The 19964-nt window shown below is 48.2% G+C and overlaps 1 protein-coding gene across 1 annotated transcript in view; it reads right to left on the bottom strand.

The window, feature by feature from the left end:
- RUNX3 (runt related transcription factor 3) overlaps positions 1 to 19964 on the bottom strand; it is a 62079-nt gene that overhangs the window by 36298 nt on the left and 5817 nt on the right. Inside the window, exons 2-3 of the mRNA XM_019512078.1 lie at positions 19318 to 19538; positions 12362 to 12466 (exon numbers count right to left, since the gene is read on the bottom strand). Coding sequence (XP_019367623.1) covers positions 12362 to 12466; positions 19318 to 19538 — 326 coding nt within the window. The remainder of the gene's footprint in view (positions 1 to 12361; positions 12467 to 19317; positions 19539 to 19964) is intronic.

A 19964-nucleotide genomic window follows, 5' to 3' on the forward strand; every position in this document is an offset into this window, starting at 1 on the left:
AGATTCCCTGCTGACACCAACAAGGAAGAGTTCAAGCAGGCAGGGGCAATTAGGGGCCCCAGAAGCTGCAGTCCTGCAGCATTCGACCTCCTGCCCCTCCACGGGGCTGGGGCTGGACAAGCTAAACCATCAGGCAATGGGGGAACTATTTCTCCACTTTACAAGCAGCAGGGATTTCCTTGTGGAAAAAAGCAGGCTTTTTCTATCTGCATCATCTTGTACAAAATCCTACTTGGCGCTTTAACAAAGTCCTCCCTGGCGCAGAGGGATGGTGGAGCAGCGGCTGGAGCAGGGCCAGGGAAGCAAAGCTTCTGGAGGAAGCATCCTGCCACCGTGCAGAAGTGGAAGAGTGGCTCCAGAAGTAGAGCAAAAATGCTCGGCTGCCTTGAATTTCCCCACGGATCTAACAAGTCTCACTCCCTGCCAGACAGTCTAGAGGGAGCCCAAGATGCCGAGTTGGAGACACCTTCCCCGCAGGCCAGCTTTGCTCAGCATAGGCTTCGAACAAGGAATGGAAGAGCGAGGCTGGTGAGCTCGCACGTGACACGATGCAGGGGATCACGGCCCCCTTAAACAAGGGCACTTATTAAAGGAAACGGACCTCGCTGAGAAACCAGGCTGCTTCCACGCAGCTCGAGTCCCAGCTTTGTTCACCAGAAACGAGCCCCTGCGTGGAAGTCCAGCCAGCGTGGAGAGACATCTAGTGGCTGAATACCACGCTGCTCCCAAAACCACGCCAGCAGCACTTGTCCGGCCTTCAGGATTTCACTAAGTGCCCCAAACCGGAAAGAAGGAGTTGGGAAAGCCAGGCGCAGCGCAGAGCGCGCTGAACGCAGACCGAGCTCTTCCCAAGCCAGCGGCGCTCCCCCAGCCCCTGCACAGATCTTTGTGAGATACCCACACCGCTGTCCAAGCCTGAGGAAGTCCAAGTGTCCCCGCTCTTTACAGCGGTTAGAACACGTATACACGCGTGATGCACACATGTCCCATTCGGAGATTTCTAGGCCCTCAGACCAGACAGGACCATTAGATAACCTAGACTCCGCCTGGAGATCACGTGCTAGTACGTTTTACACATTGACCCCTCCATTGAGTCAGGAGACCACAGAGATCTCTTGGTTTCCTGTCTAATTCAAAAGTTGCTCTGTATAATGATCTTATTACAGTTTAAATGAATCTCTTTTCCTTTTGGAGGAAGTGTGTTGTGGATTTATGCAAATGCTTCTGCAACGCACGTCAACACGACAAAAATACCCTTCAATCAGCCTTCCAAAAATACCACTCATTTGCCTACTTGGCCTGATGGGTAAGTAAAACACTCTCATCATCCCGGCCACTGGCGGTGACCTGATTTTGTGTCTGACTTGGTTCATTTTCATGCTGCGGCAAGGGTGTCGCTGGTGATCGAGCAGTCACCCAAAACAAAGCAGTCGCCGACTTTCATAGCACTACATTCATTTACATCAGCTACTTGGCCCACTGGCCCCAACAGCAATACCTGGATTCACAAGGAAAGGATCTGGTCTTGTAAGTCTGACTTTGCATCAAAGGAGTTAAAAAATGCACACGCACATGACCTTAATTAGCACTGCTACCATATGACTGGAGAGGTGGTCCCTGGATTTCAGCTCGGAAGATCTGGGTTCAGGTTCCAGCCTGGCCACAGCCGGTCTGCGCAAGGCAGCTAAAACCTTCCCGATCCTCTCGCTCTAAACATGTGGAGAGATGCAGCTAATGACTTCTCTCTGCCTCCCGGGGTTACTGCGAGACTCAGCCCACGTGTGACTGTGAGGAGCTCAGTCAGCGGTGGTGGAAAGCAGCACAGAACGATCTCCGATGACCCGACCCACACTTCACCTGCTTGCTGAACATGCCCTGCTCAGAAACGGCTTCTGCCTCCTGCGCGTAGCTCACAGGCTGTCGTCTCTCTAGACACCTGGTAAATGCCACTCAGCGACGTGCAGCTTACTGAAGGGGCTGGCATGCGATTAGTGAATTTATGCACCATTTACTTTAACTGTTTGACCTCCATGCAGTCATATTTCTTGGTGGGAACTGAAACATTTCTTTCTTTCTTATTAACCGTGCAAATAAAGGAAGCCCTAAAGAGATGCTCTTTGTAACTAGCAATTACTGAGGAGTCAGAAATTTGGCCAGACTCGATAATTGTTGTTGTTTCTTCAGGAGAAGGGGGGAAAAATGAAGTTAGCAAGAAAATCACCAACCCTACAATTTATTAAATGAGTAATTTCATGTGTGTTATGGCATTTAAGCCATGAAGAAGACATCAAACTGGTCAAGGGTTCAAGTTTGCATGCCTTGATGCATCTGAGTTTTTTGAAAAACCTCCCTAAGAAGCAATTTAACATGAAGTCTGGCTCCAAAAGCAACAGGACCAAGCTACCCCTTTTGGAAATCCCCCAGAGGTCTGTGACCATAGCTACGTGGCGGGGTGCGGTGTGTTTGCTCTCCCAATGTCAGCAAAAGTTGAAGGAAAAACCCCTGAAGGCTGAAAGAGAGGGTGGTAGAGCCTGATGCAAAGCCCACCGAAACGGATGGCGAGGGAGGGCACACGGGGCGACTCAGTGCCCAGCTCAGATGTGGAAAGCAAAGGGCTGGAGAAAACAATAGATTGAATCTTGTTTCGGGATTTCCGAAGTATCAGAATGATTTGTGGGAGGACTAACGCATGCCAAACTAGGGACAGAGAGGGGGAGCCAGGGGGGTTTTAAAGTTGCACTCGCTCTAAACCAGATTAATAACACCTTTGCTTAAAAGAGAGGCAGAGGGAGGACGCTCTGCGATGTTCATGTTCTCCGGACAGATCACTGACCTGGAGACCCAAAGACGCTCAAGGGGCTTCCTGGTACAGCCCTGGCTTAGGGTACCAAAGCGCTAGGGTTAATCTTACACAGAGAAAATGCCTATAATTTTCACAACTTCAGTTAGCTACCACTACCATGGGTGTGATCCAAGAAAGGACAGAGCTTCCCTGAAAATCTGTCCCAAGTCTTTCACTAAGCCGTGTGCGCTGTGGTAGAAAAATCAGTAGATTTTGGGTGGGCTTCCACAGAACGGAGACAGGCTGGATCAAGCTGATAGCGAGGTGCACCACTGTCAGATCAACACCTGTGTTCAAGGAGCTACCAAGTCAGGTGGAGATAGGTCCTCATTTCCTTCATAGAGGACCTGCCCCAGTCCCAAACTTTGCCCTTTATTTCTGCTGGCCAGATCCTCCAGTGCTGTAAGCCAGCCTTGCTCCACTCAAGTCAATACCAACTAATGACCTCTACTTACACAGCAGTCTGAAACGAGGCAGGACACAAACCTTCCCAACCCGGTTCAATTCCGCGCCAAAGCCCTACACACCCTGTCGCTCAAGAACTGTCTATATGACACGTCGCATGTAATTGTGCACTGAAGCCTCTCTCGGATGCCTGTAGTGATCTTCGCACACCCTTTCAGGTACGCCGAGGCTCTTCCCAATCAAGGGTGCACAACTCTACACCTGTCTGGCCCCTGCCCCCAAACCTCTCATTCCTTCTTTCTGCAACCAAACCTCAGAAAGTTGCAAAAGGATTGTGGGGGTGTTGCAGATATTGGAGGGTCACCGTTCTACAGCATCCAAACAGAAACATCAGTTAGAAAAAGTGAAATGGTGCCTTCACATATTTTAACGAGAAACCTCCTCACATGCATCTTCCTAAAGATGTGCATCTGTCTTTTAAAAGACCTTTACACCAGCTTCTGAGTCTCTGCTGGCATCAGGCTAGACCTCTTCCCTAGCTGCACAAAGACGGCTAGAAACGCTGGTGAAGCGCTCACATCCCATGGCAATGGGTGTGGTCCGAGAACCAGATAGATACGATAAGGTACCAAGGGCGTGGGGAGCAGTAAATGAGGCGTGCCTGCCCTACTATATACGATGCAGGATGGGGTGGTAGAGTAGGGAGGTTTTTCTTGGCCTCAGTCTGAGCTAGACAGAAAAGCCACAAGTGAGTTGTGTGTCATACCAAGTGATGGTTGTGAAAACCTTTATCCTTCTCCTGCTCGTACCCGTAGGGGCCCGTGAACACTGCCTAGCAATAGCGTGGTGCTGTGTGACCCGTCCCCGTAGTACTAAGACACTTCTGACTATGCACAGGTGCCATGCCAGTCTCTCCACACTCACCCCAATATAAACCAGCAGTGAACTAACCAGCCCAAACACAACTGTATTTACAAGCATAAAGGAGGATTTCCTCGCCCTCCAAAACCGCCCTCTTTCTGGGACTTCCTCCTGGTCCTCTACATCCCTGAGTCAGAGAGAAAATGACCCACTGAATCCAGCCAGGTCAGCAGCATAGGCCTCACAGTCTGACCCAAGCTCCAGTACTTTGCTCCCTTGAAAACAAAAAGACTGTAGAAGGAAGGTGAGAGTAATACCTTTTACAGACTTCTGAAAATAGCTTCTCAGCAAACTGGGCTGTGTTTTCACACCCAATGTGCAGAGCAACCAACGTGTGGGAACTTGAACCCAGGACGATCCACAGAAACGGGGCTTGCTATGGACCTCCAGAGCTGGAAGTAATCCAGCCAGGACTGGAAGGATGGGGGTAACCACCAGGATGGTGCAGCAGGCAGGCTCATTAGCACACATGGACCAATGCAGTGTTTCAGCACGATGCTGCCTGGAGCCTTCCTCAGCTGGCTGAGACTCCTGCCATGGTGAACGGGGAGCAGCTGCTTTGCCTGGCTTGTAAAGATTCAGAACAATATTTTCCAAATTGGAGATGAAACTTGCAGCTAAGGGACGCTGGGAAATTTGGAGCCACCCTGGAGAACTGGCAGTGGCTGCTCACTTTGCCAACATGCTGCCATCTGCCAGGGATACACCCAGATGTTACGGTCTGTCAGGGGAGGGGGCTCCCATCTGCTCCCATTTCTAGTCCTGGTGGTTTGCATGAAATTGGATCTTACTGGGCCAGGACTGTTTCTTGCTCTGCACATCAGATCAGCATAATCTGAGGGGGAAAGAGAGTTCCACATTTGCAAGGAAAGGAGGAAAATAATTTAAGAAAGTTTATGCAAAACTAATAGTGGAGCTTGCTGGAAGCTTCTCAGAGGTTTGGAAAACAAGGAGATCCAGCACAGGCGAATTACTGGGTAGGGGACAGGGGAGGAAGCCCAAGGTGGATCAGCACTACCATTTATCATGTAGCAATTCCCATCCCACTTATAGTAGGAAGAGTTATACCCACACATCTGTGCACCATCCCAATTAATCCTGTGTGGGCATCTACCAGTATGACCAACCCCAATGCAGTTGTTTCAGGCAGAAAATAAATAAGGGCATTTTCAACTGAAACTTTGAGAGGAATGACATGGAAACAGACTACAGGTACCAGTGATAAAACTTGCCCTTGACCTGTGTTGGGGGAGTCTGTGATGGCCTCAAGGGGTTTGGACCTTGCTCACATCCCATGTAAAAGGCAACTCAACACTTGTTAACAACAGACTAGTACCAGGACTGGACACCAGGAAAGAAGCTCAACATAGTATCACTTCCAGCTCCTCTTAGGTTTGTCTTGGATGTCTTCTACCCAAGAACTGACTAAACTTAGCCCCACTTGGCTAGTGAGAGCTGACCATACCCCAGCCCACTACACAACAGCTGCTCTCAGGTTTGGGTGGTCATTCATTTCAGAGGAAGCAGCCAATACAGTAGAAGATGAACATTTTAAAGGTGTGTCTATACAACAGACCCCAGCCATCATGCATACAGGTCAGCAGCACAGATACAGCCCATGACCATGAAGCAGTACTCTGCTCCCAGACTTGGGGCACTGGGGAAAAATTATTCTACAAGAGCTGAAGTCTGCGCTAAAAAGATTTACACTTTTCTTTTAAAATGTAAGAATTTAACTTTTGGGCCCTCAGAGTCTGCTGGTAAGAGTTGCTGCGCAATGTATGACAAGTGCACACGACATCCATGGAAGCTGCAAAAGACTGGCACAAAGTCAGACCCCACTTATGCGAATAGAAATCATGATGCATTTACTCATTCATAATTAGAGAGCACTCATGTCTGCCAGTAGTTTCAGTGGACAGGAATCCAGAGCACAGTATTAGTTCATTCATTAAGTAATAATGAATATAGTCCTTTGAAAAGGAAAAAACGTTTCAAGCAAGAGTACAAGACCATGAGAAAATGCTTCATTTTCAGCAGATGCATTATTAACAGCAATGCAACGTGTGCAATACAGGCAGCACGTGCATATGACTGGAGCAGGTCGACTGTGCGACAGATCTACTGGAAACCCTGGGAGTGCCAGGGGAAAGATTATTCTGAGCCAAAATTTAAGCTAAAATGATTTACATTTTATTTTTTATATTGAATAATTTATGTTTTTAATCATAATGCACCAGTAATGGGAAGGTGAACCATGGAAAGAAAAGAAAGCCATTTCCTACATTAAAGTGACATCGGGGCTACCCAGCCTCATTCGGTATGGAAGAAGGGATGGCTCTTCATTTTCTTCAGGTCCCAGAAGAGTAGCCTGCTTGCCTGTCTACATTGTTCTTTTGCTGGAGGGGAAACATCTCCGTTAATCAGGTTTCCCAAGTGTAACTCTAAACATTGGAAACAGACTTTGTGCTTGGAGCAGTCTGAGCCCTGATACTGCGAATACGGGAGGCTTTGAAAGTTTCCCACTCCGGCTCCTCTCTGGGCAGCGATCAGATCTCGCAGGCGCTGGCTGCATTTCATTTCCACCTCGCTGGAGCAACCTCTGTGGAACTGCTTTGTCCGTCTTCAAGTTCCTCTTTCTGGGAGGAAGGAGTCAAACTTCCTCGGGTTTTCTTTACTAGGGCTCCTTCCTTTGGGAGGAAGGGTGATCTTGTGATCAAGGCACTCACTGGGGCTCAATCCAGAGTTCTGGGTTCAATCAATTAATCAATGATTATTGATTATTTGCATTAGATTAGAGCACCACCTAGGAGCCTACTCATGGACCAGGACCCCAACATATTAGGTGTTGTACAAAAGAATGCAGGTCCCTGCTCCAAAGAGACTGCAATCCCTGTATAACACGAGGAACAACCACAGGTTTGAGGCTGGAAGACAGGAGCCTGCCAGTTCTAATCCTGCTCCCACGCTGGTTTGCTGTGCAGCCTTGGCCAAGTCAGTCACTGCCACTGGGCTCAATTCCTGCCCACATCCGCACAGCCCTACTGAAGTTGCTCGCCGGGGCTGGACCCATGTGCTTGCAAGCACAACACTGCTCTTAGCTCGGCCCCTCTCTGCAAAAGGGCCGTGATTGTCCTTAATGTGATAACAGACTTGGCTTTCTGGCCTTCAGCTTTCGCCATGTAGTTGTAGTGACTTCAAGGTGGCTCCAGAGGCACCAGCAAGTACACCCAATGCGTTTAAAGCCTTGGCCAAGGGCTACATTTCATTGCAGCGTCCGAAACCTACAGCTCAGCTGGAGCATGACTGAAGGGGCCAGGCTTGCTTTACTCTGTGCCTGGCTGAACTGGTGCACAGGGGTATACCATCACTCTAAGACATGGGTGGGCAATTATTTTGGGCGGAGGGCTGCTTACTGAGTTTTGGAAAGCCATCAAGGGCCACATGACAGGCAGCCAGGGGCAGATAAATATTCATTCTCTAAATTTTTTAGGGGCCCCGCGGGCTGGATAGAATGGCCTGATGTGCTGCATCTGGTGCACGGGATGCATTTTGCCCACCCCTGCTCTAAGACAATAAAGGAAGAGAGAGGGAGAGAGAGAGAGACTTAAATTACTCCATTTCCTCCAAGGGAAGATCAGATTTGCGCTCACGAGGCCCTGTATGTAGCAGGAGCAGGTTCACTCAACCCTCAGCAAGGAGCTCACCCACAGATGTTTGACCGTGGCTGCAGAAGGGAGCTGGGTACTGGGAAGTGGGTCCAGCTCACTCCAGCCTTGTTCGCTGTCCGCTCTGCGAGCCAGCCCTAACACAGCCCACCTCTCCCCACTTCTTGGAACGTTTGGCTGGTGGTTTGAAACCTTGAAGATATTCCTTCAAAAATGACACGGAGGCTAAGACAGGAGGAGGTGTCAAGAAGAAAAGAACAGCTGACTGTGCTGGCGGCGCGAGGAAGACAAGGATGGAGCACTGGGTCTAAGATTTGGTGAGGAAGAGATCAGTGAAGACCTCTCAGACCAAGGGCCAGACTCTGGGCGGGAGGGATCCTTAGAGGACGCTGGAGAGGAGGAGCCCCAGGAGCAATTGTAAGGGAACGAAACAGAAAGGGGGGCACCATGTGCAGGGATAAAGGGGCACAGTGTGGAGAGGCAAGTAAGGCTGAGAGTGGGGGCTTTAAAATGACAGTGATTAAAGCAGCTTTGAACTGAGCAGGGAAGGGTGGGGTCGGTGGAGTTGGAGAGGTTCAGGAGGAAAGCAAGGGAAGATGAAAATGGCCACGAGGCGGCTAGGAGATGGTCTGGCATCCCCAGTGCAAGTGGGTGGAGAGCAGATAAAAAAAGTCATCTGCATCCACGACAGAGGAGAAGGAGAAGACTTGTGGGCAAGGCAAGGGGATGGGGAAGGTGGCATACGTGCACCCATTTGCTCAAGGCCGGCTGCTGCTGCTACAGGGCTTCAGACAAGCACTTCTCCAGTGCCGTGCCTCCTGCAGCCTCTTGTGCAAGCAGCTGTGGACGTTACGGGCTCCGCACAAGGGCTGCAGTTTGTCTCAGTTGGGTTCTCTCTAAATAAAGAGCTGCAAAGAAAAAAAAAGGAAATTCCACAGGAAGTTCAAATATTTTATTACTTCCTGTTTGTACAAGCATGTCAACACTTGGCACTACAAGTGCAATTTGTTTAGAACCGTAGGTGTCAACATGAAAAATGATTTTTTTTCCTTTTTTTTTTCCTCCCAGATCCGAGTCACGAAGAGTTTTAGCAAAATAAAGATTTGGAGACAGAACCGAGGCATTTCAGGGGGAGAATGCTTCTAACTGCAGGCAGTCAATGGCCTGGGGTCTCTGAAATAACTCCGACACGAGCTGCAAAATTCCCTGCCAGGTTCATTCCGTGTCCACATGTTCGAAGCCTGGCCTCTCCCACTCTCCCGCGGCCGCTCTTGTGACTGATTGCGGGTGAAAGCAACAGACACCACCAATGACGCCTCGCCCCAACCGCTCGGCGGGTGCTCCTTAGATCAGCTGCTACCTTTTACCACTGCTTGTGCCTGCCACCGACTGCGGGTGCAAACCCGGGGCTCAGGCTGAGGTCCCTTGAAGACAGGCCTGCCAGTGATTCAATACGCTGCCCTGACACTTGTGCTCGCATCACATATGGGATTTAATCTGGTTAAGAGCCAACATGGGCCCCAGCTCTCGCACTCCCACCACAGCATGCCAGCTGCATTGCGGCAGCCTGATCCAAGCCGCAAAGGGCAGTGGGATCCAGTGCAGGGTTCTGGACTGACCTGTTCTAGGGTTCAGGCTCAAATTCCTAATCCCTCCCCTTCAAATCCAGCGGGGTCATGGTTTGCAGTTACAACCTGGGCTCATCGTGAGTTAAAAAGCTCGCTGAAGGACAGACCCAAAGTAAGCAAATCCTGGGAAAAAGCTCTCTGCTCCACAGGCTTGGCGAACGGGTTAGAGGAAGACCAGACATGAGGGGGTGGTGCATGCAGACAGAGTGTGCTTCTGTTTGAACACCTAGGAGAACATTTGCTTGGGGAATTTCTCTTCATTTGAGGAGATGATGCCCACGGCTTTCCCAGGACCCTCTTACAAATGGCTGCTTCTTTCCATACCAAGGATGCTTTTCCTGTCAAACCAGATCAACCCAATCCCCACCAAGTGCTCTCTCCTGCCTCTAGCACTGCCTGCCTGCCGCTGCAAGAGAACAGGCAGCACAGAGCATCTTGCCAACCATGCGAGGCTGCAGATGAAGGGGAGAACCGTCATCGCCCTGCAGCAACGAGCTCCTGACGTGAATCGGGAGGTGTGGTCACACCGTGCCGAGCCAAATGTGTTTATTGGCAGTGACTTTATCCAGCCCCTTTTACCAACCAACCGGCTAGAGGATTTAACTCGATGATTCCCCTGTGGCCATGAGTTCTAGCGGCTGATCACATGCAGCATATAGCAGGGCTCTGGTACTGGGAGCTGCCCAGTGGTGGGTTAGCTGTGAAAACCACATCTGGTTTCATGACTGACTGTATCATTTTACATGCAATAGTTCCTCACCATTTCGTGTGCGTGCGTGTGTGCGCGCATGAAGAGGCACTTTTATTTCTGGTTCAGTACAGACTGAAGGACAATGAGGTACAACATCTACGAAAAAGCACTTCTACAGAACAGATTTCCATCAGACCCCAGGTCCCTGCAGCCAAACTTTGGGCACATTTATGGCCTTCCTGGTTGACAAACTCTGAACACATCTCTCTGGAAAAAGGCCCTCTCAGTCCCAGAGATGGTGATAAAAAACCCCCTGGGTTCTACAGCAAGTGGGACTGTGTTGCACCGATACGTATTCAGGCCTTGGATTATACAGCAAGGAAATAGAACAGACAAAAGTTACATTTGTTGTGCAATCAGCCCCTTGCAAGCGCTCTATAGCTGTGCCCTGACAGAAGTGCACGGCTGCAGAGCGCTTTAAAAGTGGACATCAGGAGACCAAAATGGACATTGGGACACCTGGCTTCTATTCCTGACTAACACACAGGTACTTGGCTAATTTGGACTTGCTGCCATTCCCACTTTGGGCTGCTGGGTCTCTTTAGATGATATAATTGAGAGGCTGGGCTTGTGTTCTGGGGTATATTTACAGTGCCTAGCACAATGGGAGCCGAGTTTCAGTTAGGGGAGTATTGAAATAGGAATAATTATGGTATTTGTTGCTTTCTAAAAAGTTTTAAATTGCATCACTTTGGTGTTTATTTTTCCAAATAAATCCTACATCAAACTGGCTAGGGGGTAACACTAAGCAACTCAGTCCTTGTCCCCAAAATAAAGTAAAAAAGAATTGAAGACAAACTAGACCACATAAAACCAAGCTGCACAGATCTCAGCAGCTTGTTACACCGTGTGCCTGCCTGGCCCTCCATCAAGCCGAGCAGATGGCATAACAACAGCCGCAACAGAAAATATTTTAAAGCATATTTAGAAGGCTCAGACCATTTCCCTTTCATTTTGGACACCGACAGCTTTAGTACAGTGAAGGAACTGCTTTATGGTCCATGGGGGTAGCACTGAGCGATCTGCACTAAAGGAGAGGAAGACTTGAACAAAGGACTTCAGTGAAATACCAAGCAGACAGTATAAGGCAGCCCCACGTTCCTAAGAAGCAGGAAAACGGCTTCCTCCGTTAACACAAGAGAAGCAAATGTGTAGAGCTGTGCTCACGTTCGGTGCCTGTACAGCACCTAGCACAAAGGGGCTCCAGCCCAGGGATCCTCAGTACCACCACAATGCAAATACTCTAGTAATAATTCTGCCATCTGCCTACCTCAGCATGCCAACAGTCAGGGAGGCAGCCAGGCAAAATTGTAAGGCCCAAACAATGTGGATCCCAAACTGGGGCAGCCACATCCACTTCAGAGATGTCATTAGCTCAGCTCTGTGCGAGCGATATGTCAAAACAAAACCCGAGAGCTTTCTATCCTCCAGTTGCAGTTCTAGACCATCCCCCTTTGCAGCAGTTGCCAGCCGCACGCAGCACCACTGAGATCCTGAAAGCAAAACTAACTACAAACTAAAGAGGGTAACGACTGGTTTCAAGACCGTACCATGCTCTGCAGGAAGAGACATTCAAAAAGAAGAAATGAACAGAGCAGAGGAAACTTGACTTGTAAGTCCCTTTTCATTTTACTAATCTAAGAAACCCCAGCTAAGGAAATGGGCTTCTTTATAACGAGGCCAACTCCCGAGAAGTGCTGAGAGCCACTGGCTTCAATTAGATCTGCAGGTGCTCTGCACACCTCAGGGTTTGAACCAATTCTGCTTTTTTAAGCCAATGGCATTTTCCTAAGTGCCACCTGGGACAGAAGAGCAAAACCAGGTTGCAGTGATCATGTTACTAGCACTGCAGGAGCGAGCAAAGAGAAAGGCAGACACGAGCAGCATTCAACACACATACGGTGTAGGCACCTACACTCAGTGTTTCCAAGAAACCCTGTACACACTGCAAATCACATGGTGTTACAAGCACTCTAAAAACATGCCAGCACCATAGAATGAACACACATGTAACACAATAAAAAGCCACTTCTTCATGACACCCCCCACAGCAGGTGGGCATTGGCAGGGTAGCACACGCAGTAAGGTCAGCTTTGCTGCACCCATGCTCTGCTACTGGCCAGTTTCAAATAAATACATAACTTACTTCTTGGTTCCCGGGGTCCATCCACAGTCACTTTAATAGCTCGGTGATAGGTGGCAACTTGCGTGGGGTTTGTGAACACGGTGATCGTCAGTGTAAAGCTTTTTCCTAGGAGGAGGGTTGTGGGGGGGAAAAAGAGGAGAGAAAATGTATGTAAGTTCATTTCTCGAGCAGGCAGATAGCGCGTGACTCAAGGCCTGCTACCGCTGGGAGCTTTGGCACTGACACCGGTAGAAGCAAGATCAGGCTCAAATTTAGGAAGCTTTTGGAAAGCCACTAAAATAGCTGCACAAAAGAAAGTAAGGGACCACGTGAGGTACATTAGTGTGTGCTGAGATTTATGAGGCATCACTTGGTGCTGGCAGAGAAGGGGCCAGTAGCAAAGTTCCTGCTAATTGTAATGAGAAGAGGACTGGGATTACTTCAGTGGGAAAGGCTGAGCCTGTCCCGACACAGTACAACAGCTGTAGCCGTCTCCCCACCAACACCCCCCCCGACACCTCAAACAGCTCCCTTGCTCCTCATGTGGAGAAGCTCTCCCCTCCCTCTACACTCAGTGCTTTACGCTGGCTTCCCACTGGATCTCTTCACTTCCCAGCCCCTGGTCCTCAAGGGCCTGATTCTGCAACTGCTAGTCCAGTAGTACTTCTTCAGTCCTAACGAGTGCTTGCATGAGCTTCTCTGCAGGAGTAATGTTCGTGACTGATGGGAAAGGCAACCTGGGCACGTCCTTCCTGTAGTCGCTGCTGTGCAGTCAAATCCAAGCTAACTCAGGTACGGATAGCAGTCCGACCACGATAACGCAGAGTTCATCAGCCTGGCCCCTACTGCTCCCTGTGCACTGCAACTAGCCGGCTATCCGTGCCCACGCTAGCTCGCTCAGGTATGCCTACACTGTAGTGCTGTCACAGCAATACCTGCAGCGCAGACAGGTAGATGGACACCAGCAGACACACACACACAAAATAATAAAGTGAAATGCAAAAGAGAAAGGAGAAAGTGAAGCCCTGACCCTGCAAGCACTTGCTACCAAAAGGAGCAATTCCCACCACGTACAGTATATGTGTTTTTGCTGCTCCTCACTTGTACATACTTGACTGGTAAAGCCATTAGTGGACTTTATCATCAGAAAAAGTCCTTGTTTCCAGCTGTTCTCCATCCTCTGCTCCTTGTGTTATTGGTGTTCTTCACTAGGTATTCCTGGAGACAGCTGAATGTCGTCCCTGAAGTGCCCCAGACTTTGGAGGTAAATATAAAAAGAAAACAGGATCCAGACCACTGCTACTTTCGGTTTTGCAAAGGCAAAAGCAGACCAGTGAGAGGTTGACTGTCTCGTTGCTGCCTTATTCAGACGATGGGCTCTGACCCATTTCTTCACTTGTCTAAGCAGCACTGTATGGTACTGGGAGGCAGGAATGAAAATACTGTATCAGGACACCGGCCGATAAGAAAAAAGCATTATCTCATTAGCGCTAGGGTGGGGTTTTAAATTCCGTTGTTCAAGTTAACAGCGCTCTGTCTGTAAGAGAGGGATACCTTCCTGAAATGGCTTGAGAAAATTCCCTGTATTCATCAGTACTGTGATAGTGCTTTGTATTAATGCAGCACATCTTCAACCACAGACGTGAAAATGCTTTGCAGACGTATGTGCCACTGTTCTTTCCATCTTACAGATAGGGAAGCAGAGGCACAGAGAAGCTATGTGACTTGCCCAAGACCACATGGTGACTCAGCAGCAGAGACAGGAGTGAAAATCAGCTCTCCAAATGCCCATCTATACCACTATTCTTACCAGGACACAGTACCTCCTTCTAGTCCCAACAACAGAACCCGAAGGGCAGCTCCTCAGCTGATGCGAATGGACACAGGCGCAACAATTTACCCCAGCTGAAGACCTACCTCCTGCTTCCTAACCCCGCAACCTGGGGTGGCCAGGCTGTTGCAGAAGTTGCACAGGCAGACTGCATGGAGGGCACGTGGCAGATGGGGGCGGGCGCAGGCAGTGCAGCGGCAGATAGGACAGAAAAGCAGAGCCTCGGATTCAGCAGGGAGCACAGGGGAGGGAGCAGAGAGCAGGTAGGGAAAGGGAATCCAAGCGGCGCGCTGAGAGAGCGTGGAGTAAATTTGTGGCACACCTGCCAGAAAGGTTGGCCCATGCTGCGCTAGATCACACCTCCCTCTGGGAGCTCAACCCAAGATCTCCCAGCGCTATACTCCAACTCCTAGACCACTCCATCCTCTCGGGGGTTGAAATACAACCCTGATCCCTGGCCCGGTGCTTCAGTCACTGCATCACAGCTGACCTCCATGAATGGACTACACCCATCACTAGTGCAGGTTCATTGATATTATCACCAGACTCGCTGTCTAGCCAACATGCAGGATTTAACAATGCCATTTTATGATGGATCCTATTCTTGCCAGCTTTCAGGACTGTTTACATTAGGAACCTGTAGCTTTCCCCTTGACTACAGCCACAAAGAGCTATTGCGACCATTTAGCGTCTCGAGACAGCGACGTGCGACGCAGCCAGTTTCAGTATCTTCCTGGAACAGAAATCTCTATAAACAAGTTGGGAAGGTGGGTGTATCAGAGCAAAACCATATCACCAACCATCACAGAGTGTGCAGGTGTGTGGGATTTTCAAGAAGCATCTGGTGACACAGAGACACAAGTCCCAACAAAAGTCTCTTAGGTTTCTAAATCACTTAGGCACTTCTAAAGACCCTTCTGCTTCTAAATCACTGAGGACTAGGTCATTTAGGATTTCAACGGGAGTTTAGGCACTTCAGTAGGAGTTAGGCAGGAAAAACCCCTTTTGGATCTGGCCCTTCTGAAGGTATCCATCTTTTCCCATAGTGCAACCTCAGGCAAGGATGTTCTCAAACCTCTGAGCAACAAAACATTTGTCTGTGCCAATCTGTATTTATTACCATGTTCAGGTTTTCATGATCACCTCCCTGAGAGCTCAAAGTTCCCTGACCAGGGACAAAAGTGAATATTAAAATTAAATTATTTATTCCTACAAAAATTAAATTAAAAAGAGATGGATTTTCTCCAAATAGGACATCCCATAATTATTCTAGCAAATAAATTTCCTTGCGAGATTATTGTGGAAATGACTGATCAGAAGTGGGTACTGACAAAAAATGGAAAAGATTAAATTCAAATGTCTAGGGAAAAAAAACTGTGCCAAAACCGTATTTGGACCTCAAAGTAGGACTTCAATGCTACATGTGCCTCACACTGGTTCTCCACACGGGAGTAAATTGTTAAGTCACAAATACCAGGAGTTGTACTGACAGCCTGGATTTAAGAGCTGCACTCCTCCAGACTGGGAAACAAACAAACAAACAAACAAACAAACAAAACAAAAACAAAAAAAAACAAAAAAAAACAAACGATATGAGCTCTGCATCCAATTAAAAATAACCAGCACAGCTAGACTGTCCGGTTGGGAGGTACTCTCAATAAAGCCATTTACAGATCAGGAATTATTAAAAGAAATTATTCAAGGAACAAGTTCAAATATAGGGAATAAAATTTGTTTGTCTGCAGCTCAGCCTGGAGAACAGAAATCTTCCAGGAAATTTCTTTTAATGAAGCGCAACACAAATATAAGCACAATAGTTTTCAGATTATCAGTCTAACCCAGTGCCTCAAATGAAGGCTTGGGAAATAATAATCTGGGATTGTACTTCCAGCTCTGCCACTTCCTACCTCCCTCGATTTGGCAAATGGCTCTAAATTCTCTGCATTCAACTTCAAAAATCCAGATAACGACCAAAAGAAAACCTGCAGCCTTCACTGTGGGGTATGATCTTCAGCAGGAATAAACTGAGAGCAGCATTTAGAAATGCTGGGACACAGCAGCATGGAACTCATTCCCGTCCTCCTCTGGAGACAATAAAAGCAAGTTTATAACTTTTGTAATCTTCACTTGTGTCCCCTTTGCACAGATATCCCCACGCTCGACAGCAGTCATTCCAGGACATGAATCTGCACAGAAAACCTCAAATCAAGTTCCAAATTTTCTCTGCTGAGCAAATTGCTCATTATGAGACAGGCTCCACAGATCGTGCTCCATAAAGAGTCCTGCGATTTCTGTGGGTATGCTTCCAGGGCAAGATGCTGTTCAGCAGGACTCAACCTCTTTTTCTGAACCTCAGTTTTGCCTCTGCCCAAAGGGGCTGCCGACAGCTTCTCTCTCGCACTTTTTTCTTATCCGTGTAGCCTGGGGGCTTATCCGGGTAGGGAGCCCTTCTCCCCATGCCACTCAAAACAGAGAGGCCCTGGTCTCTCTCAGTGTTTGTAGGTCTGACATTAATCCAAATACTACTTAAAGCAATAGAGTAATAATGATGCCACAAATTAACCCATATTAAACAAACTGCTTCAAACGAGAGCTTGGCGTTGATACAAGCTCAGGATGTTTACACAGACAGTTCATGCTTCCCTGTGCCTCAACATCTATGCATCCATTTGACAGCAGATACGGAAACGGGTACATGGAGATCCCGCTCCCAGTAAATACCAAAATCACTCCAGACTTCTGTTGGAGCAAGTAAGACTGGAAATTGGTCCTTTCGGGGAGTTACAAAGATCCGCCAGCTGAATCCAACGCATGCACTAACCAGTAACTAGGTAGAGACGTGTTTCGTCCCAGGTGCTGGGCTCTTGTTCCAGAGCTGCCTGCCTCCCCCCAAACACACACCAGGCAGGGGTAAGCACTTAACCAAGCACGTGGCTACAATGAAGGTGACCCTGCACAGAACTGGAGCACCCGCCCAGGTAGAGGCCATTCCCCGCAGGGCGCATGACCTCCACTGGTAACAGCAACAGCATCTAGCTCTTCTTCTGGTCCTCAGTGGGCTGTCACACACATTCTGTATCGCAACATTATTAGAGATGGAGGGATCGTGTCTCTTCAGGCTGGATCCTGCATTTCTGCTCTGACAGCCATCTGCACTAACCCCCACCCCTGAATTTGGGAGCTCAGGCTGTCCTCGTTATAAAAGACAAAACAAACATTTTAGATCCGGGTCTGACACGGGCACGTGCGTTTGTTCGTTCACATAAGGTCTAATCCAAAGCCTGATAAAGCCAAAGGAAAGGATTCGGGGGTTTTTTTATTTTTCCATTGGTTGTAATGAGCTTTGATCAAGCCCATGGTGGAGAAGGGAAACTATACACCTAAATGCTTTCAAGAGACTATAAACTACTGTTGTTGCAGAGCATGAAGATAGTATTCCAGTGGAGGAAAGCTAATAGCGAGTTCAAGAATCAGGCTGAGATTGGGTTGCATTCAGTTTGGAAATTTGTGTGAGGATGAAGAAAAAAAAAGGGCCTAAGAGAATAATTGACTACAGAAATGAAAGCTTAATTCATAAAAGAAAAACATTTTCCATCCATTAACCTGCAACCAGTTAAGTGGAGGGTTTTAAAGAAAATCTGCAACTCGGAAAAGGAGCCAACAGGAAAGAGGAAATGTATGAAAGAATGTAAACTATTCAAGTTTCATAAAGAGTAACAAGTAAACAGTTATTACATGCAAATAATTCCTAGCATCACTGGTTTTAATTAATGCAGAGAAGTCAAAATATCTTTGACGTTTGTATGTATACATTAGGAGAGTTAGAGAAAACACTGCCATATGGCCATTAAAATATAGGATTTTTTTTTAGCGCAACTAAATGCTTAAAGCTGCAGTGTTTATTGGTGATGAAATGTTAAAATTCTGTTTATGCCATCTGAAACTCAGGTAAAAATGTTGCTGTAATGAATCAGGCATGATGGCAAGGGAAGGGATATAATACTTTCCTTGAAAGGCTGGCTGGCTTTCAGTCTAGTCAAACGGATTCATTTTTGTCTTGTATTTACTCATACAACACAAAGTCACTTCACTGATGGCTGCCTTTAAAAGCTGGCCAGGATTGTCTGCAGCAGTATGAAAGTTTGAGGTTAAATGATATATTCAGAGATTTCAGGACCAGAAGGAACCATTAAATCATCTGGTCCAGCCCTCTGTATAACAAACATGTGTTGGACTGGCGTGTATCTTCCAAAAAGCCAGCCGTTCAGCACTGCTCAGCTTTCCCTCATTGATTTCCCTTAATGCTGAATCACCCTAAGAAACCGTTTAAAACGTGTGCCTTGTTTTTCACTTGAATTTGTCCGTCTTAAACTCCCCAGAGCTATTAAAATCAAAGTGAAGCTTAATAAATTAAATTATTCTCACCCTTCAAACGCTCCATCTACAAGCTCTAAGAATGATTGGAAGGACTGGGTGACTATTTCCAGTCACTAGAAATATGTAAATCCCTTCTCATAAATGAAGACTCAATGCAGCGTACCTTACAGTGTTTCAAGTGGTACGAAAGGATATTTGTACCTTTAGATTGCCATCCATATCTGGCTTAATCCCGTAGGAACTTTTCCATGGATTGCAGTGGGTTGGGATCAGACTCTAATCAGTAAAATGTGTGTGTACGCTTGTCTTTTCATGTAATTTTAGAAGGGGGGAGGCAAGAGGGGGAGACAAGCAGACAAACAGAAACAAGATTTAAAGCACAATCAACAGTTTTGGGTTTAAGAAATAATTTACTTCTCCTGGTGGCTTATTATTTTGGGCATAAAAGTCCGCAGAGGGAAAGCCCAGCAGAACACCTGCAAGGAGAAGCGCTGCGATCGTGCTTTTACCGACATCTCGATTCTTATTCAAATCCCCAAATAACCCTCTCGCGGGCCCAATCCTGCTTCCCCTGCGCCGAGACAGCACTTGCCACCGGCTCCCCAGGGCGTGGGGCCTTCTTTAAAAAACCCCAGGAACTGCGCTGCCTCTCACCAACCTGTACAGCGTCACAGATCATAAGCAACCTCCACCCCCATCCCAACGCTACAAACTCATGGCCACTTTAAAAATGCGAGTGCTCCGCTCCGAGTGTCCGACAGCCACTTACCCCTGCCGCTGCGTCCCACAAATCTGAGATCATTAAATCTTGCCACTTGGTTCTTCATGACGGCGGAGGCATTTCTGAGCTCTGCAGAATAGTTCTCGTCGTTTCCAGCCATGACCGTCACTACCGTGCCATCGGGTACGTCCCCCAGGGCTACCACCTGGAGAGCAGGGCAACAACCACACAGCGCTGTGAGTTCAAACTCAGCGTGAGGAGAAATGTCACTCCCCAGTTCAAAATAAAATAAAACAAAACAAAACAAAGTTAAGGGAGGGAAAGAAAATCCAAGTTACCCAGCTGCTTTGGGGCAATTGTTGAGGCTAGCGCTGCTTGTTGCAGGCCCCCTGTGCTATACGAGCAGTGGGGTCTGCCCGTGCCAAAAACATTTCCTCTTTTGTGTCCTATATAGATGTACAGAATATCATCGGTGCAGCTAGTAGAATATATTCGACATCTCTGTTCAAATGGCAGCGGTCCTGGTGGAAGTGCTGGTGACTTCGGTCCGGGGCCGTCTGTACGAGGAGCGGGGTGGGGGCGCCGGGCGGGGGAGCCCGGCTGCGGCCCGGAGGCCGGGCGGGAATCGCGGGGATCCTGCCGCTAACAGCGGGATCTCGCGGGCAGCCGCGAGCGGCACCTGCCGCCGGGCCGGA

This window comes from Gavialis gangeticus, unplaced genomic scaffold (assembly GCF_001723915.1).
Source record: "Gavialis gangeticus isolate Ggan-Ray unplaced genomic scaffold, GavGan_comp1, whole genome shotgun sequence".
NCBI classification, from domain to species: Eukaryota; Metazoa; Chordata; order Crocodylia; family Gavialidae; genus Gavialis; species Gavialis gangeticus.